The 25,678-nt window shown below is 40.4% G+C and overlaps 1 protein-coding gene across 2 annotated transcripts; it reads right to left on the reverse strand.

Moving 5' to 3' along the window:
- Positions 1 to 2,071: 2,071 nt before the first annotated feature.
- PLA2G4C (phospholipase A2 group IVC) lies at positions 2,072 to 23,849 on the reverse strand. 2 transcript variants are annotated; one of them, XM_083809605.1, is made up of 15 exons: positions 23,720 to 23,849; positions 21,574 to 21,693; positions 20,597 to 20,739; positions 16,446 to 16,644; positions 16,085 to 16,202; positions 13,658 to 13,801; positions 12,474 to 12,527; positions 10,741 to 10,818; positions 10,062 to 10,184; positions 9,821 to 9,946; positions 9,568 to 9,618; positions 8,078 to 8,173; positions 6,912 to 7,066; positions 4,240 to 4,408; positions 2,072 to 2,515 (listed from the first exon to the last, which is right to left on the reverse strand). In XM_083809605.1, the coding sequence occupies exons 1-15, from the start codon at positions 23,729 to 23,731 to the stop codon at positions 2,346 to 2,348; spliced, it is 1,758 nt and encodes a 585-aa protein (XP_083665731.1). In that variant the 5' UTR covers positions 23,732 to 23,849; the 3' UTR covers positions 2,072 to 2,345. The 2 variants fall into 2 exon arrangements, with proteins under 2 accessions (XP_083665731.1, XP_083665730.1); XM_083809604.1 differs by having other exon boundaries at positions 9,821 to 9,949.
- Positions 23,850 to 25,678: the final 1,829 nt, after the last annotated feature.

Below are 25,678 nucleotides of genomic sequence, written 5' to 3' on the forward strand. Positions count from 1 at the left end.
TCCCCCCGGAGCTCATGGAAGAGAAAAAAATCATCTAATTATTACTGAAAAATAGAAACCACATCTGCCTTATGCTATCCCTGATCTGCAAATGATTGGAGATTGGGAGAGTAACCAGAGGAAAGCAGAGTATTCATGAGGGTTTGTCATATTCTTCCTGAGCATACCTTTTTGTCCCACTTGAAGACAAAACAGTAGTTTAAATGCATCTTTGATCACATTCATTGCAGCTTTTTTGAAATTCATATGCAAACACAGTTGCAGAACCCTGGTAATCATTTCTTTCACTCAAATTTTGGAAAAATGAGATTTGAAACACTCTTAGGGCAAGTCCATGACCTTGGAAAGCTGACCAGGGATCCCAGTTGTGTTTCCTTGGTTCTGATAGCCCATGGAAATGAGTGCTGGGACTCATTTGTCCCTTAAACACCGTCCCTGGGAGTGTTTAAGGAAAGGCTGGACATGGTGCTTAGGGACGTGATTTAGTGGGTGATATTGGTAGTAGGGTGATGGTTGGACCAGACGATCTTGGAGGTCTTTTCCAACCTTAATCATTCTATGATTCTATGATCATATCTCTTCACCTCTTTAAGCAGGGGTATATGACCTTGAGCCCAAACCTAAACTATGCTATGATTCCATGATTTTGTGATTCTAAATGTCTCCCAAGAAAACAGAGACCAATGTTTTATAGCTTGATAACAGTCTCACGTTTGAACTCTGCCTCAATACATTGCATGGAAGAACTGAGCTCATACTGTTTAGATGAAAAAGCTAAAGAACAAACTTCATCAAAACTTGTCTAGGCAAATATAAATGCTAGTTCTTGACAATGATATTTTAGGCACATAAATGGAATGAATAAGGTCCTACCCAAAGGCAATACATACACAAATCTATGTCTTGCACATCTTATTCAATGCCCACATCATGAGGACAAACACCACATATTTTGAAAAGTTGGGAGGAGGTATTTTAATCCCCAGAGGAAATGTAAAACTTGATAAGTGGATGTGTGACTGCAGTAGGTTAGACATACACACTTTGCAACTCTTTTTAAGCCTAATTCATTTCTACCTGGTTTAGCTACAAAGAAAATAAACATACTGGTCAGGGGAAGTACAGACGTCAGTGCATTCAACAGTTTCCCATTTTCATTCCCAGATATTTTTTTCCCCTGACTAATTGTTTGCTGTGACCAACAAATGTGAAGCTATCCTTAAGGATGGACTCATACACTGACAGTGTGGTTGCCTTGACTTACAGCTCTTGGTAAAAGTATAGGAGGTGCTTTTCTTTTCTTACCAGACTTTCAGAAAAATTGTATCCTGATCTGTCATTGCTGGTGTAGGTGACAGAGGTACAAGTCCTTTTTGGCCTTGGCTCAGCAAACCATGTTGAGAATATGCAGTTCCATTGCAAAGCAGCACTGAGGATGTTTAGCATGTCAGTTACCAAATGCATAAGGATTTGCAAAATGGTTCTCTGTTGTGGCAAGCTGCGCATCTGCCTGTCTGTGTGTGTGTGTTGACAACTCATTGCCAACAAAACCTTGTTTTTCATAGTGTTTGGATACTCCTTACCACTGATTCGGCAAGCAAACGTGTAAGCCAAAATCCATGGAGTACTAGCTTAAGCATATCTACTGCCCACAACCAAGATGCCTGATTTCCAACTGGAACTCATTCAAAAGAAATTATTCTGAGTTTAATGAAATAGCACTTTTCCTGTAATGCTATTGCTGATTTACCAACCTGGTTACACATAATCACACAGAATTGTTTATGTTTGACAGGCTCTCTTGAGATCATGCAGTCCAACCCATTGCATAAACAGGGTCAGCTCAAACAGGTTGTCCAGAACTTTGTCCAATTGGGATTTCAGTATCTCCACAGATGGAGAGTCCACAGGTTGTCTGGGCAACCTGTTTCAGTGTCTGACCAACCTCTCAGTAAAACATTTTTTCTTTTCTTGAGTTCAGATTCAATTTCCTAATTCTTTAAACTCAGTCTGAACACAAGAAAACACAGGAAAACACTAGTAAATTAAACACAGGACAGCTCTGAGGACTTTGACATTTTTTAATATCACAGGCATACTTGTCTAATGCCGGGATGTTATAGGCAATATTATTTGACTGGGACTATTCAGTGCACCATGGGACAAAGTCAAATACTTCTGCCATCAGGAACAACCTATAGCTCAGATATTTCATATTTGATCAGTTTTAAATATTCTACACAGGAAATGCAGAAAAATGAGCAGGTGAGAAATACAGAGTCATAAATTCATTATTCTGCACCAAAGGGAAAACAATCAAACAAACACAAAAACTACCTTTGCATTCAGAACTTGTTTGTATGAGAGGAACATAGAAGCAGTTGTATCTCTTGCAAAATTCTCTTACTATTATTGGACACATTCAGCTTTGCTTTTGCAAGGAGATCTTTGATGTCTGTCTCGGGGAAGGACATTTTAAAAGTAGAGAATTTGCTTCTGTATTCTTTGATTTTATCTAGAAAACAGAAAACACTATGTAAGTAAATGCCAAATATAAAGCTACAAGATCATCCAAGAAAAGCATGGACTTGTGGAAAGTATTAATCCCTGAAGACACACAAGTTTCATATAAAAAATCTTTATCACATTAAGATAATGCTGGAGCCAGCAAAACGAGAGAGCAGAAGTTCAATGAAAATCCAGAGGTACTTATTTGATCACCAGCTTTATCAGTTATCAGAGAGAGATAAATCTGTACCAGCCTGTTCCTCATCAGTAACTACATGGGAAACAGTAATAAATATCCCCAATTTGGATAGTCTAGCTTCTAAATGTGATGTCTCCTCAACTTCTTTTTAATGGGAGGACCACAATTTAATTAAAATGATCACAGAATCACAGAGTGGCCGAGGTTGCAATGGACCTCTGAAGACCATCTAGTCCAACTCCCCTGCTGAGCAGGATCACCTAGAGCACACTGTGCAGGATGGCATGCAGGTGGGTTTTGATTATCTCCAGAGAAGGAGACTCCACAACCTCTCTGGGCAACCTGTTCCAATGCTCTCTCACCTTCACAGTAAAGTGCCCCCTCATATTCAGATGGAACCTCCTGTTCTTCAGTTTGTGCGTGTTGCCTCTTGTCCTGTCACTGGGCACTACCGAAAAGAGACCAGCTCCATCCTCATTACAACCTCTCCTCAGGTATTTATATACATTATTGAGGTCTCCCCTCAGTCTTCTCTTTTCCAGGCTAAGCAGGCCACGTTCTCTCAGCCTGTCCTCATATGACAGGTACTCCAGTCCTCTAATCATCTTTGTAGCCCTTCTCTGAACTCGCTTCAGTAGTTCTATGTCCTTCTTGTACTGGGGAGCCCAGAACTGGACACAATATTCCAGGTGTGGCCTCACCAGGGCTGAGTAGAGGGGGACAATCACCTCCCTTGACCTGTTGGCAACACTTCTGAATGCAGCCCAGGATAGCATTGGCCTTCTTGGCCACAAGTGCACATTGCTGCCACCCAGTCAGCCTGCTGTCCACCAGGACTCCCAGGTCCCTTTCTGCAGAGCTGCTCTCCAGCAGGTCAGCCCCCAGCCTGTACTGGTGCTTGGGGTTATTCCTCCCTAGGTGCAGTACCCTGAACTTGTCCTTGTTGAACTAAATGAGGTTCCTCTTGGCCCATCCCTGCAGCCTGTCAAGGTCCCTCTGAATGGCAGCACAGCCCTTTGGGGTATCAGCCACTCTTCCGAGCTTTGTGTCATCAGCAAACTTGCTGAGGTGCACTCCATTCCACGTCCAGGTCATTGATGAATAAATTGAACAACAGTGGACCCAGTACTGACACCTGGGAGACACCGCTGGCTACAGGCCTCCAACTAGATTCCACACTACTGAGCACAACCCTCTGAGCTCTGCCATCCAGCCAATTGCCAGTCCACCTCACTGTCCACTCATCTAGGCCGCACTTCCTGAGCTTGATACACTGAACAAACCAAAGATTACATAAAATCTTTTAGCCATGAGTACAGACATATATTTATCTGAGGGAGTGAGGGTAAACACTAAATATTAACACCTGCACAAGCATCTGTTGATTATGAATAGAGCCTACTCTCTTCCTTATCTTCTGTGTCCATTTACAACAGCACTGGGTAAAAGAGGACTCTGAAATGCTTGGCACTGGAAGTTGAAAATATGAAATGCAAGTACACAGAGACAAAATTGCATCAAATGTATGTTACCAGAACAATTCACTTTGTTGAAGAGTGGAAAGTGCATGACTGTAGGGCATGACTTGTCTCCTCGAAAGATGTAACAATCAGAAGGGCTTTCTTTCTCCGTTTCCTGCTTCTCTATCTTAGGAAATGCAATACCATTTTTTTGGCAGTATTCAGCTGCTTTCTCGATAGTCTGAGACACAGAGACACAGAGAAATTGTATGCATTTTTTATCTTGTCTGTTTTTGAAAACCTAGAATAAATCAATCCTATCTCCAGTAATAAAATTAATTGCTACAAAATGATGATAGTTTCTTAGACTATAGTAAATTATAACCTAAATTATGTATAAAAATCAAAATTTTCTTCAGTTCTCTGAGGAACTGACTGAATCGAGAATATAAATGAAAATCCAGCACTTGCTTCTGGAGTCACTTCTAGCAAGAACCTTTGTTTAACAAATTACAGCTACATCCAGAAAGGCTGACACTGAAAGATATCAAAATTAAAGGGTCTTGACATCTATACAACAGTCTGAAGATATGACCAGGTTCACAGGCTTTCAGAACAAATTTTGCTTTCCGAAGCAGTCCTGTCATGTTTGCACTCTAGCAAAATTAAAAAGTCGCTACATGTTCCATATGTGTATCTGACCATCAAATGGAGGCAACACACTCAATTCAAGCCATACATAAACTTTAATGCTTGCTTAACTTTGAATGAAAGTATTGACTAAAGTAGGTGTCATTTTGGGAACTTGCACAAAATGAGATTTTCTGTGGTGTCCCTGAGAAAACTTACTTATCCTCCAATGACTGAAGATTTCAGGAGGAGAAACAACATTTGAGACATTTTTCACTCTTCTCTGAATGTGTTTGCAATGTTCTGCTTTGAGATGGTGCAAGGATTGTGAACAGCAGCCACTTAATTTAAACTTCCCAGATTAACTGGGGTCTTGCACAACTCATTCCAACAAGCCCTCCACAAAGAATGCACTTTACAGTTAAAGATGGGTCCTGAGGCGTTAAGAACACTACTAGCCTCTCCCATAGAGAGGCAGTTATTGACACCTTAGTATTTATGTCATCTGTGGATTAGATTCTATAGATTTTATCACTTTTATTTATTACTGTTGGAAAAAGGTAAAGAAGACATGGCTTTTGTAGTCACAAAAGACATTCAAATGTCCCACATTCAGTTGAAAGACAAGAAATACTAATAAAATCTCTGAAAGCTAGCAAGTTCTTTTTTAAATCAAGTTCCCCAAACTAATTCCCTAGACAACTATATTTAAATAGAAGCAATTACAGAAATAGTATTGTACATTTACCCTCACTTGTAATGCAACTTTTTAATAAAGGAGAAAGGAAATATCTGATACTTTTCTGCCACTAGTCCTGATCCATACTGACTCCTCAGACTGACAATGCCCTCAGGAATATGTTTTAACTTCTGGGTAGCCCTGGAGTGGTCAGGCAGCTGGACTAGATTCAATTCGATTCTAATTCTATTCTATTCTATTCTATTCTATTCTATTCTATTCTATTCTATTCTGTTCTGTTCTGTTCTGTTCTGTTCTGTTCTGTTCTACTCTACTCTACTCTACTCTACTCTACTCTACTCTACTCTACTCTACTCTACTCTATTCTCAATGCCTGCTGTAAGATATGGCAACCCAAAGCAGCCAGTGCTTCCTGGTGCATTTACCTCCACTGTCCCTGAAGTGACCACACTGAAAATAGCCAGAGAAGCAGAGTTAGAAACATAAAATAATAGAAATAAAAATAAATGTAAACCATATCTTCCCTGCTCACTGCGTAAGGAGTTTGTTTTGTTTTGTTTTTTAGCGTTCTTCTCCCTCCTAGTTCTCCCCCCCCCCAAAATAGAATAAAACAGAGTTAGAAACATAAAATAATAAAAATAAAAATAATTGTAATCAATATCTTCCCTGATCACTGTCTAAGGAGTTTTAATTTTGTTTTTGTTTGTTTGTTTTGGCTGGTCTTCTTATTGTTGTTGTTATTTTTTTGTATATTTTTTTTTGAGTGCATCCTTTCCCTAATCTTTTTTCACTGAGCATTTAACAACTTCATATTGTTTTAATTGTTTCAAAAAATTCCACTCAGCACAAAAATCTCTAGGAAATACCCTTGCTGTGTCATCTTTGAAACTGGTTGAATTTCTTTTCCTTTCTCTTCTCCAGGAATTTCCAACCTCTGCAGTTGCTGCAGACTTTTTTGCTGGTGAGACTATCAATACCACATTTCCTCACGCTGCATACCTGAATGATCTCTTTGAAGAATGTCATCAATTACTCTTAAGGAAGGAGTAGCATCAGTTACCCACACAAAAGTTCTGGCCAGCTTTAAGGAAAAAAGGGAGACTAAGAAATTTGTGAGCTTTCTCCTTGTTGCTCTTATGCACCTTTGATAACCTGATAGCTTGATCACCTGAGAGTATATCATCAAATACCTGTGAACAAGACAGATAAAGTGCCTCAAGTTCTAAAAATATCTGTTTCTGCCAACTGCCTTGAAAAAAAGTCCAGGCAACATGATGATCAGCTTACCAGCCTGTCAGAATCCATTTACACATTTCTTTGAAATTTGTTTTGTTAATGATTATAATGCATTTCTCCAGTCTCCAACTTAATCACTCCCAAAATAGGGTCTACAAAGAGATAACCACATATGTACCTCAAAAGGATCTCCAGAGCTGAAGTCAAAGGAAAGGATCAGATCTGTTTGACGCTGTGCTCTAAGTACCAGAGGATAGGCAGAATTTATTGCCAGGCCAGCATCAATCAAGGAGATGGTTTTGTTTTTGACCAGGTGAGAGGACTGAATGTTAGCTAATCCAATGGAAAAAAAAAAAAAGAAAAAAAAAAAGCAATGAGATTTCATGAAGACAAATATGAATATATATATATATATGACCAGCCCCAAAAGAGTACATCAGACTTTAATGATTATGCATTCCAAAAGTATATAGGAACCTGCATCTCATGCCCAACCAGATGTCCAACTGTATTCTGACAGGAGGAATCTACACCCATATGACCTACCTCTTTCTTTGACTGTGGTCAGTTTTAGACCAAAATTCCTGATGATCTTTTAAAAGAGATTATGCCCCTAGAAATATGCACTAGTCATTTTAAGATAAGATCTTTGAGGGGAAAAATGAATGGATGAGCTAGCTCAAGATCATGACATGTAAATATATCTGTCTAAATGAAGGTTTCTACTTACAAACTAGGTCCCAAAACTTCCATTATTTTAAGTGAGCATTCAGTTAGTGCAGGTGATGGAATCTAGAGACCAATGTTACTGTCCATGTGTCAGGAGCACAACTCATTTTCATAAACTTAGATGTCTAGTTCCACCTCCTTAGTCTACTTTCTGTGTCCTCCAGGTTCTCCTCCAAATGGGCACAGGGGTTTTATAGGTTTTCTTTTGTACTTTTCACCCTAATGTTGTGGTCCCCTGAACTCAGGGCAGTTTGTGTGATGTTGGATGCCTGTGTTTATGTGACTGAATTGAGCTAGTATCTTATGTATCTGCAATGATATTGCAGGTCTGGATTCCAGTAGTGTGAAATAAAATTCTGTTTATGACTTGTTTAGTTGCTGCCCACAATGGGATGCTATTAAGAGAGGGTGGATCTTGGAAAGGAAAGTTATCTAACTTGCTGTATTAAAAAAAATAAATGGCAAAGACAGTTTTATTGGTTTAACATCACACAAGCACAGCCTAAAAGCTCTACCAGATCCCATGCATTCTGCTCCATCGATCAAGTCAGATAACATTACCAGTTTGTATTTTTTGAATCTTAAATAAATAAAGATTTCATTGGAGTTTCTTACGGCACTTGTAAAGGAAGTTATTAGTTGTTCCCCACGTCCAGTTTAAAGTACAGTGCATTGTTTTAGTCAGGATCCTATGGATACTCAATAAGTGGCCTAAGAAGAGATAAAACAATTTAGAACATAGTTGAATCTAGATAACTTCACTTTTTGACTGGTGCAACAAAATCCAGTGAAGATGCATCATGTCAGAAGAACATACGTGCTGATAGTATACAGCCAGCCTTAGTGCCAAGGCCCAAGTGCTTCCAAAGAAAAAGAACCATACTTTTCACTAGTTCAGATAATTAACATCAGTCAGTGGAATCTTAGCCCACTTGAAACAGATTTGAATAAGTCAGTCAAGGCCTGATCTTTTCTGGGCCCCTTGCAACATTCTTGTGGCTCAGAGAGCGTTCTTTCTTTTAATCTTCTTTCCAGCTGAAAAGTCCCTTGGATAAAGTGAGAGCCATGTTACAGCCCAGTAGAACAAGCTGTGCAAGGTGGGGAATATTGACAGAAAACCATGAGAAATTCAAGAGATCGTGTGAGAAAATGTGAGAAAACCAGCTCAATGCAATACTTTGGTGGACTGTATTAGGCAAAGACAGTCCAGGTGTGATCTGTGTACACAGTCCTTGGAACAAGCACAGGAGATTAAAGAAACAATGGCCATATTTAATCTCATAGCACCCACCAATTTGCTCCAGAAGGAATTGGCAGAAAGCTGCCCATACACAGTGGGTGATGGAATTAGCAGAGCCCTGGATCTAAACATATGATGTACCAGCTTAACATTGCAAATGTATTCTAGGAACTTCAATGTGAAATTCTAATTTGAAATTTAATTGTGTCTTGCTTAGACCTCTTCTCAGTCTTTTTGACGTAAATCCAAATAAGCTTCATTTGACTCACAGTCCAATAAATATTGTAGATATAAGCTAAATGAGTTCAGTTACTTAAAACTTTAGTGCTAAAAATAACTAAAAGTTACTTCTATCTAAGCAGATAAAAGGGCGGAAATTTTGATTAGCTGCCAAAATGCTTGCTATAGGATTTCTTATTTCATGACTTTTCATTTCAAAATGTCTCTAGTGACAGATGTTCCAAGTAACACTTGAGAGTAATGCATGCTAAGTAGCTAACAGCAATCCACTGAGAAATCCACTCTCTGCAACATATACTTCATCAGTTTTGAATGCCTGAGAAGTACAGGCTCACTCAGGAACAAGAGGAAATGGGAAACTGATTGTTCAGGATTAGGCCTCCTAATTTATTTACTCAGGAAGGCATATTCTAATTACTTTCACGAGAACAGAAAGCTTTGTGAACATTGGAAACTAGAATATCATGACACATTCTACAGTACAGTTTTCACTAGATTATCCCACAATGACCCTACCCAAGATTTACTTTGGAATTTATGTTCACAATCCTCCAAAGATGGATTTTTTTCAAAGCACATACAATATAAAGAGCAATAAAAGATACTAAAAATGAGATAAACTTGCCATGCAATAATCGTGGCATTTCTTCTGGAGTACCTTCTTCTCCAAGACACACTGAGGAAAATGAAGTGGAGAAAAAGCTAAAAGCCAGTGACATCAAAGAAACAAATACACAGCAACTTACATGACAGCTTTTTAGAACAAATGCATGTGGGCTTTTGTAATAAATCACAGGATTTGTAGAAAAACGTGAATTTTTCTAAATGGGGTAGGGTGAGCATCACCATTATGATAAGCATTAATGTGCAATACTTGCCTCCAAATTCCTTTTCTATTTCTTCACCCAGATTAACACAGCTCTCTATTCTTTCCTCCTTTGTTTTCATCACCCAAGTCTCATGCACTTTAAGGCACATTTGGTAGGATGCACATTTTTTTTCATCTTCTTAAAAAGAGAAAAGAAGAAAAGGAAAGTATAAGAATACACAACAAAGGAATTTGTGAAATCTGATTACTGAGAGTGCAGGTACTAAGAAAATTCCACATCATTCACTTGCCTGACAATATTTTCAACAATTTATTGAAGACTTCTTCAGGATCTCTCCCACTTACAGCACATAGCTGAAGTTCTAGTAGAAGAAAAGCAGTCTGAAAAACCTCGGTGGTATTTGACATACTTTCTAAGAAAGATAAGATAGAAGTTACATCAGGGTGGAATTTATCTTACCAAACATCAGCATGGTGGTATTGATCTAAGTAGATGGTAACTAACATGAATTAGTGAAGATATAGTCATTGTATCAGATGGAATATGTAGAAAGCCTGCCCTCATTTTTCATATCCTAAAGAAGTTTAAGCTGGTGAGAAGAAGAATGTAGCAAAGTGAATATTTCTCCCTGCTGACAATAAAAACATCTAACACTGAGTTTTTCACATCTGGATGGCTATATAATCATACCAGAATAGAAATAGTCTTTGTTTTCATTCTGGAAGAAAAGCTCCATGAAACACAATAGGAGGAGGAGTAGCAAAATTTGGAGTAAATGGGAATTAGTTACTTGTTGAAGACCTTACAAATTATTACATGCGTGAGAGGGGGAAAAAGGCCTGGATTTCCTTGTACCTTGGCTGACAATCCTGACAGTCCCCTAAGGGATTACATGGGGAAAGCAAATCAGTGTGTTTAAATTAAAAAAAAAAAAAGGCAAAAAAGCACAAAGAATCACAATAACCCACCATGATCATATCCATATGGGCTGCATATCCTTGTCTCACAGGATCTTTGTAATCTTTGTAACAACTGCTTGATAAACTCTTGAAAGAAATAAAAAGATAATTAAAATAAGAATACCCCTTCTCATAAAATAGTCATTGTCTTTCAGCAAAAGACATCAAGAAATCTAGCCTTGCACCTAAATGTAAATGTAAGTACAGTTCCATTTTAGATTCCTTGAAAGATCTCCCTTGTCCTCTGGCTGGCATTCTAGAAGAGCACTAATCTCCTGCTGGTTCTGTTCATCACTCATAGATCTGTGTTTGAAGTGCCAGATGAAGAGTGAAGCAAAGAAGGAACCAAGTGACTCAACTTTATGCATGTCCTTTGCCGCCGGGATTCCTGCCTGCCTCCATTTCAGCAGCAGGTCCACATTTTACCTAGTCTTCTTTTTGATGATTATGTACCTACAAAGCCCTTCTTGTTGCCGTTAACATCCCTCACCAGATGTAGTCATGATTGACACTTCAAGTCTCAATTAGCAGTATCCTCAATGCCCATGTGGATGAGCTGTGGAGGATGATAACATCAGGTTCACACAAGAAACAGCTAAATTTCCGTAAGTTCATGAATCCAAGCCCTCAGCGAACAGCAAACCTCTCTAGACAAGAGAACAGTTGGGTACATGGAGGTGTCTGTCCACTGTGGCACAGAGTCTCTCAGTACTGTAAATCACTGCTTCCTTTTGTAGGTGGCACAGGCTTATTTGACACAGAGCTTCATTTGAGACAGAGCTCAGACTCTCATTCTCCCAGTCCTTTCTCTTTTATGAGAGTACTAAATCTGTTCCTTAAATGCAAATTTTCAGGGGGAGCAGGAGCTTTCTTCTTAATGCCAAAAGTCACCAGCTTCCAGCTTGTGTCGTCATGACAGTCTCCACTACCCAATTTGACATGCAAAGACTGATCCTTCTTTGATACTGATGGAACTTGGGCTCTTCAAATTGTCTTAGATAAGATCTGACCAATCTTTTTCTTGTCATCTCTGATGCTGTGAAGCCTGCTGACCTCCTCCCACAGAACCTCTACTTTGAGGCACAGGTCCTCAACAAGCACAGTTCTCCTGCAACTGGAAGACCATCTCCTGTTCCTGAGTCTCAGTAAAAGGTTGCAAGCACTCGCTGCAGTCAGAGACCTGCAGAGATTCATTCTCCTATAGCTCCATTTTGATTGAGGACTCTAATATTACCAGCAGGTGCTAGAGACCACGCCATGTAACGTGTAGCTGTGGTTGCTGATGGTGTGGATGCTGTCCTCAGTACAGATGCTGGCCTTTTTCTGTGTGCCCTTTTGTGTGAACTGCTGTGCAAACTGGTGTACCTGTAGAACACTTCTGTAAGTTGTGTCCTCTGGGTAGCTCACGTAGGGAAATATGCACTAGGCTGAATGATTCTTGTGTTTTATTTTTTGTTTTTAAATCAGAAAGATTTCAATATTTCATCACAAAATACGCTTTCATTCTTGCCACTCTCCATAAAAGTATTTCAAACTACCCTCACCAAATTCCTTGTGATTCTACTGAACAGTGGGAGGAGGAAAAATGGAGTACCAGTAGAGCTTCTGTTAGACATAGCCCTATTCCTGTTTGAAACTGGAGGACTGCAAGGATTACTCAAGGGTAATTTGAAGTATATGCTCAATTTCAGCAGACGCAACTAGTAATTTGAACATAGAGGCAACAGAAAAAAATAGAGTACCTTGTATAGCCTTTAGAGTTTCTTCTTTGCTTCCAAGAACACTCCCCCATAAGCCTGAAAGAAAAAAAAAAAGAAAAAAAAAAAGAAAAAAAAAAGAAAATGCAGTTGAAGTGCTTGTTTTATGATAATCTTACTAAGAATTCAATCCAAGATTGCCTTTCAATAGTACACTCCTCTTACCTAACTTTCAACACCTATAAGGTAAAAGCCTAACTCAAAACTACTTGCATAGTTTTCCCTTATTGTCCACTGAAAGGATTGTACAGCTCGAAATCTGATTTATTCCTTCTTCCTCATGCCAGATCTACAGATCAGTGGGCTATTTTTTTTACATTAAGTCCAGTATCTCGTGGCAAACATTGAATACTCTCACACTGTAGAACTGTTGGCTGAACACTTCCCTGGGCAGACCCCACACATGAGCCCAGAGCCATAAGTACTCTTCATTGCTTCTCTGTGTTTTGATTTTTTTTTTTTTCTGTCCGAGTGAATTAAATAGCCAGAATTAGAGTGGAGTTTCTGTTTGTTTGTTGAGATTGTTTTTTCCTAGAGGGAATGATGCCAAGTGCGTGTTCTGAGGAGACTGGGACTTGAAGTGATTAAATGCAAGATGTGTTTAAGGGTGATAGATATATTTAGATGCGTCATAGACAAGTGAGATGAGATTTGCAGCTGTAGGTAGGGAATAAAAAGATTTGGGACCTGCACTGAAACAGAGTGAAACAAATTGAAATAATAGGAGGAACCAGTCCTCACAGGATGCATCTGATTTGGGAAGCATCTCTCCCTGTAAAGTAAACATGCTGAGATTATAAAACATTTAGACAGCTAGGCTGGGAATATTTTACCAACTTCATTAATCTAGGATGTAGGTCTCTAATTTTCCTTAAAAACCACAGAAAACTGGTCAATTTAGGTAGTGGAGAGTAGAGAGGTATTCCGATGTTCCCATTTGGACGTTTAAAGATAGACAAATTGCTCGCCAGAATTCTCCATTATTATGCATGCATACGTAATATATATACACACGCATAATACAATAATAGATATATTATTATAACCTGCAGAAAGATACAGAATAGAATACCTGTATATACATACATATATATATACTTGCATATGTATACAGAATACAAATACATATATATATATATATTCTACAAAGAAGAATTAGGAAGATTTACCTTGCATGTAACAAATGCATTTCTTCTTATTCTTATTCTCCATCAGTTTACCTTTTTCAAATCTACTTCCAAAGTGCTTGGTACTCACAAAAGCACCCAAGGCAGTATATCCAGCCTCATGTGGAGTGAATTCAAACCAGGTCCCTGAGAAAATCAAAGAATATTGTGCTTTGTCACACAGTATTCAGAAGTATAGCTGACCTCACCATCCCAAGATAGCATTCTGGTTGTTTTTCTTTTCCTTTCTTAAATCACCTGACTTCAGCTGACAAAGATGAATTGTCATATGGGGAACAAAGAAAGTCATAGCATGCTATGCCTGCTGCTTGTTATGCTCTTGGTATCCTTTATAACCTAGCCTCCAACTGCTACACCTGGAAGGTCTGGGATTCCTGCAGATCATCTGTCAAATTGTACAGCTCTGAATAAATCTCTCAGATGTGCTAGCATAACTCATAGGCCTCTCAATGCTTATAAGCTAAGAGAGTCCTTCTGCTCACATGGCGTGACTGCCCTAATACACTTTAGTGTCAGTGAAGAGAAGAGAAAGGGCTTCATTCAAGTACCCACGTGTCTATTACCACGGACTTATGGTACCAAGGGACCTATCTTGAACTGAGTCATCTGCATGGAGCTGACTGTTATGATGTAGGATGGAAAGGAAGCCCATACTGTTATAGAGGAGTAGGTGAAGTAGGCAGAGTATGGTAAGGATGAGGCAAGGGTTAACCGCTCTGCCTGCTCTGTGCTACCTGCTCTGCAATGAAAGGGTTAAATGATCTGCCTAGAAGTTAGGACCTGATCACTTTGTCTCTGCCCAGAGCTATAAACATTGGCCTGAGCACTTTTACCTGATGGGCTGGGAACAACAAACAGATTATTTGACAGAAACACCAAGAATCCTGTCTTGAGAAAAAATCAACTTCAGAGAAGATCAAGACCTCAGGAACACATAACAAAGGATTGGTGCCAACCCAAGGCCTGCACCTATCCTGTGCCAAAGCTCTGTTTTTCATGGAATAAGGGAAGATGTTTTGCAGAGTTGGGACTGCTGTAATAATGTGATTGGATATGTTTGCATAGTGCTTTATTGCAAATTGTATATAAACTACTGCAAATTTTATGTGTGTGTGTGTATGTGTGCTCTCTCCCTCTCATTTCCCTAACTGAGCAGCTGTCTCATGATCATGACTAAATCTTACCAAAAATGTTTATTAAAAGGAGGTACCAATTCCCCCTTTGTCACAGAACATCCTGAGTCACTTCTGTGACATAAGGATTCTCAAATGTGAATAGAGGCCTCTGTATGGACAACTGAATCAATCTGATTTGCTCTAGTAAGAGGTTAATTATTCTAAGAGGTATGGAAAATAAAATGCATTCTATAGCAATGGTGAAACTTTTTCTTTGTTGTGACTATTACCATACATGCACCTGTCTAAACTGCAAAGCCACCTACCCTTTATTTCATAAACCCTTCCTTGATCACACTGTCTTTCCACAATGAAGTTCCCAGTTCTCACTCAGACCTTCCAGGATTATCAGAATTCTGGGCCAGCTTGTGCTTTATAAATCAAGTCTCATCATTTTATATCAAAGCCTACAGATGTTAAGTGGAAGGAGGTGATCTGTCCTCTGTGCAAGTAGGTGTAGGAAAGTTTTAAATTGTAGTGAGGGAAAATTCAGTTTAATGAGACAGGATTGACTGAGCAATTGAATGAATGTGAACTTTTCTATGTGAAGTCCTTCCACCCATATACTGAAAAAGACTATAGTTACCTAGTTCAGTTTTAGAAGATCTGGATTTTTCTGGAGCTCCTCCTAGGGCCAATACATGATAGAGCATTTGCAAGAGAACTGCGCCCCTCTAAATACTCAGTTGGAGGCCCCTTTGAGCTCTCCAGGACCACAGCGGGCTGTGACCTAGGATCTTTCCCTGGGGAGGGATGCCTGTCAGGGCAGACTCCCTGAGGTTCAATGATTGCCTGCTGAATAAGCTGATGTAGAGGAGTTTTTGTGTTAAATATGATAACGATTAACTAATGATTAAATGCTGCTAAGGAAAAAAATCATACAAACTAATTTGTGATTTACTGTAAAGGAATTAATACATCTTAAACTGCTGCTACATCAGATCTGTGTAAAGTTTCATCCACAACATACATTTTGAAGATCTATTTTATTGATGTGTTATCTAATCTGTTTAGTCTATTCCATTCTGGAGTTGTCGCACCTTATCCTATCATGCAAGTGACCTTTACAGAATGTGATTCAGCCCCTGGAAGTGCCTCTTTTTCTCCATTATTTATTTGTCAAAATGGGGTTGGATGTCGGCACAGTTAATGTCTGCCATTAACTTAAAGGAACCTAATGGTATTTAAGATATCTGATGGTATTTAAAATACTGTAAGGCGAACCCATATTTACCTGGAGAGCTTGCACCCTCTTCATGCAGTTCTTCCTTATCCACTGCTGCATAAATTGGGTAAGGGTTTATTCCAGTCTTCAAGGCAGCCGTGTGATCAGTCAGCTCATTCTCATCAAACTGGAAAATAAGTATGAACATAAGTTGTTGTTCCTCTCTTCTGTACTACTGGGGAAAACCCCACTTTGGAGAATGGAGTTGGACTAACCTCTCTACCTTTACGTATCTAGAAATTAGACATAATGCTCTAAAATATTACTTCAATTTATACAACTCCTCAAAACATTCACCAAAGTCAAGTTCAGTTGCAATTACTTTGAGATGTTCAAAACATTCCTAAGGTGTTTGTAATCAGTTTCTTACCTGATGCAGTATTTTGTATACAACACAGGAGGCCCAGACATCAGTGAGTGAGTAATGTTCATCTTCTGATGACTCCTCTAAATATTCTATTGCCTTCTTAATATTCCAAGTGTCCACAGTGAGAATTTTGATCAGATTCTCTTCCAGGGACTTCAATTTTTCTGACCATTTTGAATCTGTATACAGCATGGACATGCACCTTTTAAGGAGAAAAATCCTTTCTCTAGTAAAGAGGGAAATGAACAGAGCTTTGATTTTTTCTTTTTTTCTTTCAATCTACATGCAGATATTGGAATGATTTAACAAATGTATGGGAAGAAAAAGTCATAGGCTTCTCCACAAGCAAGGAACTTTGCAGCATAGAAGGATGTCATTGTTCCTTGATCATTTGCTTCCCATCTGCATTCTGATAATGTCATTTAATTAGTTAGATGACATGAAGCTGAATTTCAGATGGTTACATGCCACGTATTTAGGGTAAATTGCTGTAGGAATACAGATTTTGCAGAAATCTTTAGTGGGAAAGATGTGAAGCCTGCTAAGAAATGGATAATCCATTAAAGAACATGGAACAAACTTAAGTAAAATGAATTACATCGCGTCACCATTTTTACAAACTTGTGAAATTTTTGGTCTGTTATTAGGACCAATAAATTTGGTACATTTGCAGTGTGGTATCATCTCCTACTAAAATATCATCTCTGCTAGCTACTTGCAGAAGGGCTCAGACTGTTCCAAGACCAACTCTATGGCCCTAATACAAGTATAAATTAAGGTGTACAGAATTACCTTCTTCATCAAGAGCAGCCTGTTGTCTGTGTATTGACTCTGTACAATGAAGATCATAAAATCACAGAGTCATAGAATGGTTTGAGGTGGAAGGGACTGTAAAGATAATCTAGTTCAATCCCTCCCTGCCATGGGCACAGACAACTCCCACTAGATCAGGTTGCCCAAAGCCCCATCCAATCTGGCCTTGAACACCTCTGGGGATGGAACATCCACAACTTCTCTGGGAAACCTGTTCCAGTGCCTCACCACCCTAATAGTCAAGAACTTCATAAAATCATAGAATTGTTCAAGTTGGAAAAGACCTCTAAGATCATCTAGTCCAACATTTAACCAAGTACTGACAAGTCCACCACTAAGCCATGTTTCTAAGTTCTACATCAAAATGTTTTTTGAAGACCCCCAGAGGTGGTGACTCAACCAATTCCCTGGGCAGCCTAATCCAAGGCCACACAACCCTTTCAGTAAAGAAATTTTTCCTAATATCCAATCTAAATCTCCCCTGGCAAAACTTGAGGCCTTTTCCCCTCATCTTATCACTTGGTGTCTGGGAGAAGAGACTGATCCCCACTTCATTACAACCTCTTTTAAGGTAATTGTAAAGTACAATAAGGTCTCCCTGAGCCTTTTTTTCTATAAGCTAAATAACCCCAGCTCCTTCAGCTGCTCCTCATAAGACTTGTTCTCTAGACCCTTCACCGGACTTTTTGCCCTTCTTTGGTTCTCTAGAGCCTTCCCCAGCTTTGTTGCCTTTCTTTGGACATGCTCCAGCACCTCCATGTCCTTCTTGTAGTGAGGGGCCCAAAAATGAACACGATGTTCATGGTGTTCATAACAGAGCTGGGTACAGGGGGAAAATCACTTCCCTAGTCCTGCTGGCCACACTATTTCCGATACAAGCCAAGATGCTGTTGGCCTTCTTGGCCACCTGAGCACACTGCTGGCTTATATTCAGCCGACTATCAACCAATACTCCCAGGTCCTTCTCTGCCAGGCAGCTTTCCAGCCACTCATCTCCCAGCCTGTAGTGCTGCTTTGGGGTTGTTGTGCCCCAAGTGTAGGACCCAGCACTTGGCCTTGTTGAACTTCATACAGTTGGCCTCAGACCATCAGTCCAGCCTATCCAGATTCCTCTGCAGAGCTCTCCTACCCTTGAGCAGATCAACACTCATGCCTAACTTGGTGTCGTCTGAAAACTTGCTGAGGGTACACTCGATTCCCTCATCCAGATAATTGATAAAGATATTGAAGACAACTGGCCCCAATAATGAGCCCTGGAGGACACCACCAGTGACTAGCCTCCAACTGGATTTAAATCCATTCTCCACAACTCTTTGGGCCTGGCTACCCAGCCAGTTTTTAACCCAACAAAGCATACACCTGTCCAAGCCTTGAGTAGCCAACTTCTTCAGAAGAATTCTGTGGGAAACAGTGTCAAAAGCCTTACTGAATTCTAGGTAAACCACATCTACAGCCTTTCCCTTGTCCACTGAGCACATCACCTTGTCGTAGAAGGAGATCAGGTTTGTGAAACAGGATCTGCCTTTGATAAACCCATGCTGACTGGACCTTATCAGGGCCTGATCAACCCTGGGCCAGGGTTGTCCTGTAAGTTCTGCGTGATGACACTCAAGGTAAACTGCCCCACAAGCTTTCCCAGCACCAAACTCAGACTGACATTTCTTCTTAATATATCTAATTTAAATCTACCTCTTTTAGTTTAAAACCATTATGCTTTGTCCTATTACTACACTCCCTGTTAAAGAGTTCCTCTTCAGCTTTCTCATAAGGCCCTCTTTAAACACTGGAAGGCTGCTGTAAGGACTCCCTGGAGCCATTTCTTCTCCAGGCTGAACAACCCTCACCCTGTCTTTGTAGAAGAGGTGCTCTGGCCCTCTGATCATCTTCGTGACTCTCTTCTGGACCTGATCTAACAGGTCCATGTCTTTCTTATGTTGGAGCTGAATACTGTTCTCTAGGTGAGATCTCATGAGAGCAGAGAAGAGGGAGAGAATCACCTCCCTCGACCTACTGGCCATGCTTGTTTTGATGCAGCCCAGGATTTGGGCTTGGCTTTCTGGGCTACCAGCACACATTGCCAACTCATGTTGAGTTTTTCATCCACCAACACTGCCAACTCCTTCTCCTCAGGGCTATTATCAATCCATCCACAGCCCAGCCTGTATTTGTGCTTAGGATTGCCCCAGATCAGATGCAGGACCTTGCACTTGGCCTTGTTGAACTTCATGAGGTTCAAAGAGGCCCACCTGTCAAGCCTGTCCAGGTCGTTCTGGATGGCATCCTATCCCTCTAGTGTGAGGATGTTTGGGATTACTGCAGACACCACATAGGGCTCCTAACCACAGATAGTGACACTTGAGGTGTAAAGTGTCCAAGACTTCCACAGGAGCTGTAGACCTGTGTCCTTTTGAACCAGCTGAAGAAAACCAGACAGGACTTTCTTCTATAATATCCAAGCTGTCACTATAAGTCTATCTTTACAGATCATAAACCTATCCCTTTAAATAAAAGAGAAGGCTAGGTGTATATTTCACATACAGGCACATGTATTTAGTTGTCTAAATTTAAGTGTGCAACAATCCATGCATGTCACTGACAATGGTGCACATAGACCTTAAAGTAAAATGGCTCCTGTTCCTGAATGTCGTTTCTTTCAATTGCATAAAAAATACATCTGAAAAGTATATCAAGTACAATATTCAAGAGCATAACCATGCATATATATAATGTCATTTAACGTGTCATGTGTGTGAGAGACATCACTACAAATTTAGTAGATTTGACGCAGTATATGTAGGAGACTCAGTGCTTTTCCCAACCGGCAGGGGGCAGGCAAAGTAGGTAAAATGGCACTAGGTGTTTACATTTATGCACCTTGAGTCATTCCCATACACTCGAAAGATGTAGCTAAGTTTTATAGGCCCTTTCTAAATGTAACATAGCCTCTATTAAACAAGCCCCTGTACTTCTGAGTAGTATGGTACCCAGAAGTTTTCAACGTTTTCCTGGCTGGTTGTCACTTTTCTGCTCTCCTCATCATCATTAACCTGTAAACAACGGGAATTATATCTTCAAGAAGGTAAGACAGAGTTAGCTTATTATTTAAGTCACCATTGAGAGGTTCTTCCTCTCTAGGGATGAAAGATCAGTCTTGCTGGACTGTTGGTGATATTATAAGTATTTCCTGTGCCTCCCACCTTTTTACAGGCCACATCTCACCTGCCACTAGGTTCATCAGTTGTGAGTCCAATACAGGGTTCTGAACAGTGACGAAAGTGTCAGATTGCTACTGAATCTATGAAGCAGTTCACTTACTATCACACCAGTCAACAGGTACCTACCAAGTGGATCCTGACACGCCACACAGATACATGACAGCGTCCAAGATATTCTGATTTTTTAGCTCCACCAAGGTTCCTAGCAGGCCTATCATAGCACGCAGGCCTCCTCCTGATCCCAGAACAACAATGTTAGGTACATTATTCTGAGGAGTGGAAGACAGAAAACACCAGTACATAAAGGTTAATCTTGGTGCATTCTTTTTAGAGCAAAGGCTTAACAAACAGTCAGGGATAAGGGCCATTGCAATTCTCACCTAACTGTTAGTTTTGTTAAGGACACATTCCATAATCTACCTGCTTTCCCCTATTTCTCTTTTCCCTTTACATAACGGTCACAAAATATGTTCTCCTTTGTATTGTCCCACCATGAATGAACTGCACTTGTCTTTCTGATACGTAATTTTGTTCTGGCTACGTTTCTGTGCCGTTGCTTCAAAATATAAATAAATCTTGAGAAGTACTTACTGTGTTTCTCTGTTCCCTTTCTGTCACCAAGAACTTTATTTTTTATTTTTTCCAAAAGAGAAAGAACTATTATAGCCAGCCAAGACATTTCTAAAGAAGTATGCTGTATTGCATCTGACAAGATTACAGTCCACTTTCTTTATAGCAGCAAATATGGTGCTGTATTTTGGATTTGAGGCTAGAATGGTACTAATAACACACCAATAATTTGACTGTTACTGAACAGTGCTGCCACAGTATCAAGGCTCTCTCTTTCCCACTCTGCACTCCACCCCCAGAAAGCAGGCTGTGGGTGAGCAGGAGACTAGGAGGCAATATAATAGGTATTGGACAACTGACCCAAATGGACTAAAGGAATATTTCATGCCATGTGATGTTGTGCTGGTTTTGGCTGATATAGAGTTAATTTTCTTGAGGTCAGTAATTTGACCTCACTTCAAATTACAGTCTGTGTGCTAGTTACATTGCTGGAGTGTTATCCATTTTACCTTAACATGATTGTCAGTGCTTACCTCCTCACAATGAACACCAAGTTCTTTAAGCAGGCATGTCTGCACTCTTCCCCTTCTCTTCTGAGTGGCTTCTATCTCACCTGCTGAGAGATCACTAGACACACGAACTTCATTATTAACCTGGCATAGAAAGTGAAACACATTCAGGGTAAGAATATTTCTCACTACATAAAAATTAATATACAGTATCCATACATATGATCCAGCTCTCCACAGACTAGCCAATGTTTACCCTAATTTAATACCTAACATCATCAAAAAGAAGATCGGAGAACTCATTTTTCTAGTATACTTTAAACAGAGGATAGAAGGGGCAGAATTCTTGTTGAAACAATTTATCAACTGCAGTCAAATTCAACAATTGATTTCCTTGAGTCAATGATATATCTTTCGGTTACAAACAGATGTCTAGCTGGAACTAATGTTCACAATAGTCTAAAGAAATATAACTTTCCCAGGTTTCTCTTATAGATCAGATGTATGTTTGTGGCAGCATTCATTTCACTTAACCTTAGATTTCACCCTGAGATCTACAGTACCCTGAACATAATAGAATCATAGAATCATACAATCATTGACAGTTTTGGTTGGAAGGGACCTTTAAAGATCATCTAGTTCCAACACTCCTGGCATGTCTGGGAAGACATACCTTCCACTAGACCATGTTGCTCAAAGCCTCATCTAACCTGGCCATAAACACTTCCAGGGAGGGGGCATCCACAATTTCTCTGGGCAACCTGTCCCAGTGCCTCACCACCCTCATCATGAAGAATTACTTCCTTATATCCAGTCTAAATTTCCTCTCTCTTAGTTTAAAACCATTACCCCTTGTCCTCTCATTACACACCCTGGTAAAGCATCTCCCAATCTTTTCTGGAGGCTTTCTGTAAGTATTGGAAGACCTCTATAAGGTCTCCCTTTATTGCTCTCTCCTCTCCCTTAGAGAAGGCGACTTCTTTAAGTTAAATAAGCCCAGCTCTCTCAACCTATCTTCATAGGAGAAGTGTTCTATGCTCTGATCATTTTTGTGGTTCTCCTCTGGACCGACTGTAATAGGTCCATGTCTCTCTTGTGCTGGGGGCCACAGAGCTGGATGCAGTATTCCTAGCAGGATATCATGAGAGCAGAAGAGATTGGGAGAATCACCCCCCTTGATCTGCTGGCCATGACTCTTTTGATGCAGCCCAGAATGCAATTGGCTTTCTGGGTTGTAAGCACACATTACCGGTTCATGTCAAGTGTTTCATCCACCAGTACCCCCAAGTCCTTTTCTGCAGGGCTGCTCTCAATCCATTCATCACATAGTCTCTATTGATATTTGTGATTGCCCCAACCCAGGTGCAGAACTGTACACTTGGCTTTGCTAAATTCCCAAAATAGAACCCTGAGGGGATGAGACACCACTCATCACTGGTCTCCACCTGGACGTTGAGATATTGACTGCAACCGTTTTAATATGACCATCCAGCCAATTCCTTATACACTTAGCAACTTCATCTCCCAGTTCCCTCAGCATCCCTGGATGCATCTCATCAGGCCCCATCAACTTTTGCATATTCAGATTCTTCAGATGGTATCGAACCTGGCTTTCTCCCACAGAGGGTGGGACTTCATTCCCCCAGTCCCTGCCCTGAGATTCTGTGACCTGGGAGGTATTGAAAGAGCGGTTGCCTGTGAAGACTGAGGCAAAATGTTGAGTACCTCAGCCTTCTCCATGTCAGTTATAGCCGTTAACATTTCTTGACATTAACATTAACATCTTTTAACATCAATGGAGAGAAACAACCTCTTCTAGAGTACCACTCCTAAACCATATTTCATACACCCCAGAGATACTGTTGCACTGTTCCACTTCACTATGAAATGCATTCATGATTAGCTCATATGTAGAAATCTATATTGCAGATGTTTACAGTCAGTGAGATGAATCCTGTCCTTGCTCTGATTCATGTCTTGGAGGTTTATCTTTTGATATTATCTAGACAGGAAGACTCAAATACTTTGCAGAGTAACATACGCATGAAGTACATAGAAAATCCATTTTCAAAATCATTATTACATAAGTGTCATAGAATATGGACAACGAAGCAGACAGAAGAGGAATTAGAAAATAGAGAGGAAAACTAGGGTAAGGGAAAGAGCATACCATGGTAGCCATTGAGATGTCTGTCTTGATATCCTATAGATCTTTGAAAAAGGTATGAAGAGCAATGTTTTAGCTCAGAGTAAGTTTGCAACTGGAAAGGAGCTGAATTTATTACTTCCAAATGTGTTGGGGGGGGGGGGGGGTAAGAAAAAAAGTAATGTTTAACAAGGACTGAGTAATTGTCATGTTGCATCATGCTAGTCACCACAAATCCTAGGGATTAATGATTTACAGACTGGTGGCTTTGACTGCTCCACCTTAGCAACACTGCCCATATTACCATAATTGCCATAGAATGTTATCATTTGAACAAGAATTTTTATGCTAAAAAAATTCATAAGTACTGTGTACATCCAAAGGCAATAAAAAGACCAATGTTAAACAGTTAGACAGTAATAGTATAACTGTTTAGGGTAACATTGGTCTTTTACTGGCTGTTACTGGTTACTTGACTCAGATTGATTTGATAATTTACATCAGAAAGCAGTTCTGAGTTCCCAGCATTCTGCTTTTTAAGAAGAGAATGGAAGTTTTATGATAAAGTGTGAATAACCCTTTGGTATAACACTCAATTGTTAACAACCTAATTTCAAGAGACAGGTAAAGAACAGGTGTGCACTTGTGTATACAAAACAAACTGAAATATTCATAGAATCATAGAATGGCTTGGGTTAGACCGAACATTAAAGATCATCTAATTCCAACCCTCTTGTCATAAGATGGGATGCCACCCATTAGATCAGGTTGCTCAGAGCCTCGTCTAACCTGGTCTAGAACACATCCAGGGATGGGGCATCCACAGCCTCTCTAGGCAATCTGTTCCAGTGCCTTGCCACCCTCTCAGTGAAGAATTTTCCTCTAATCTCTAATCTAAATCTCCCCTCTTTTAGTTTAAAAAAAAAAAATCATTCCCTCTTGTCCTGTCAATATCTGATTCAGCAAAAGGTTGCTCTCCATCTTTTTTATAAGTTCCCTTTAAGTATTGTAAGACTGCAATGAGGTCACCCCAGAGCCTTCTCTTCTGTAGGCTGAACAGCCCCAGTGCTCTCAGCCTTTCTTCAAGGAGAGGTGCTCCTGCCCTCTGATCAACTTTGTGACCCTCCTCTGGAACCGTTCTAACAGATCAACATCCTTCTTGTGCTGGGGGCTCCAGACCTGGATGCAGTACTCCAAGTGGGGCCTCACGAGGGCAGAGTAGAAGGAGACAATCCCCTCCCTCCACCTGCTGGCCACGCCTCTTTTGATTCAGCCCAGGACGCAGTTGGCCTCCTGGGCTTCAACCACGCACTGCCAGCTCATGTCGAGCCTTTCATCCACCAGAACCCCCGAGTCCTTTTCTGCAGGGCTGCTCTCAAGGAGTTCTGCTCCCAGTCTGTACTCCTGTCTGGGATTGCCCCGACTCAGGTGCAGCACCTTGCGCTTAGACTTGTTGAACCTCATTAGGTTCACATGGGCCCACTTCTCAAGCTTGTCCAAGTCCCTTTGGATGGCATCCCTTCCTTCTGTTGTATCGACTGTTCCACTCATCTTGGTGTCATATGAAAACTTGCTGAGGGTTCACTTGATCCCACTGTCTATGTCATTAATAAAGATATTAGACAGTACTGGTCCCAGGACAGATCCCTGACGGACACCACTCATCACCGGCCTCCACATGGACCTAGAGCCATTGACCACCACTCTCTGGGAGCGGCCTTCTAGCCAACTCCTTATCCATGGAATGGCCCACCCATGAAATCCATTTCTCTCCAATTTGGAGATCAGGATGTCATGTGGGACCCTGTCAAAGGTTTTGCAGAAGTCCAGGTAGATGATATCAGTCGGTCTTCCCTTGTCAACTGCTGTAGTCACTCCATCACAGAAGGCCACCAGATTGCTCAGGCACCATTTGCCCTTGGTGAAGCCATGATGGCTGTCTCAGATAAACTCTATGTCTTGCATGTGCCTGGACACTGCTTC

The sequence above is a fragment of the Anser anser genome, assembly GCF_964211835.1.
Source record: "Anser anser genome assembly, chromosome: 23".
NCBI classification, from domain to species: domain Eukaryota; kingdom Metazoa; phylum Chordata; class Aves; order Anseriformes; family Anatidae; genus Anser; species Anser anser.

Coding starts and splice junctions, on each gene's coding strand:
- PLA2G4C (XM_083809604.1), bottom strand. Junction 12,528..13,657: donor ATGCATTTGTTACATGCAAG/GTAAATCTTCCT, acceptor TTTTTCTTTCAG/GCTTATGGGGGAGTGTTCTT. Junction 9,950..10,061: donor ATTGTTGAAAATATTGTCAG/GCAAGTGAATGA, acceptor TCTCTTTTTAAG/AAGATGAAAAAAAATGTGCA.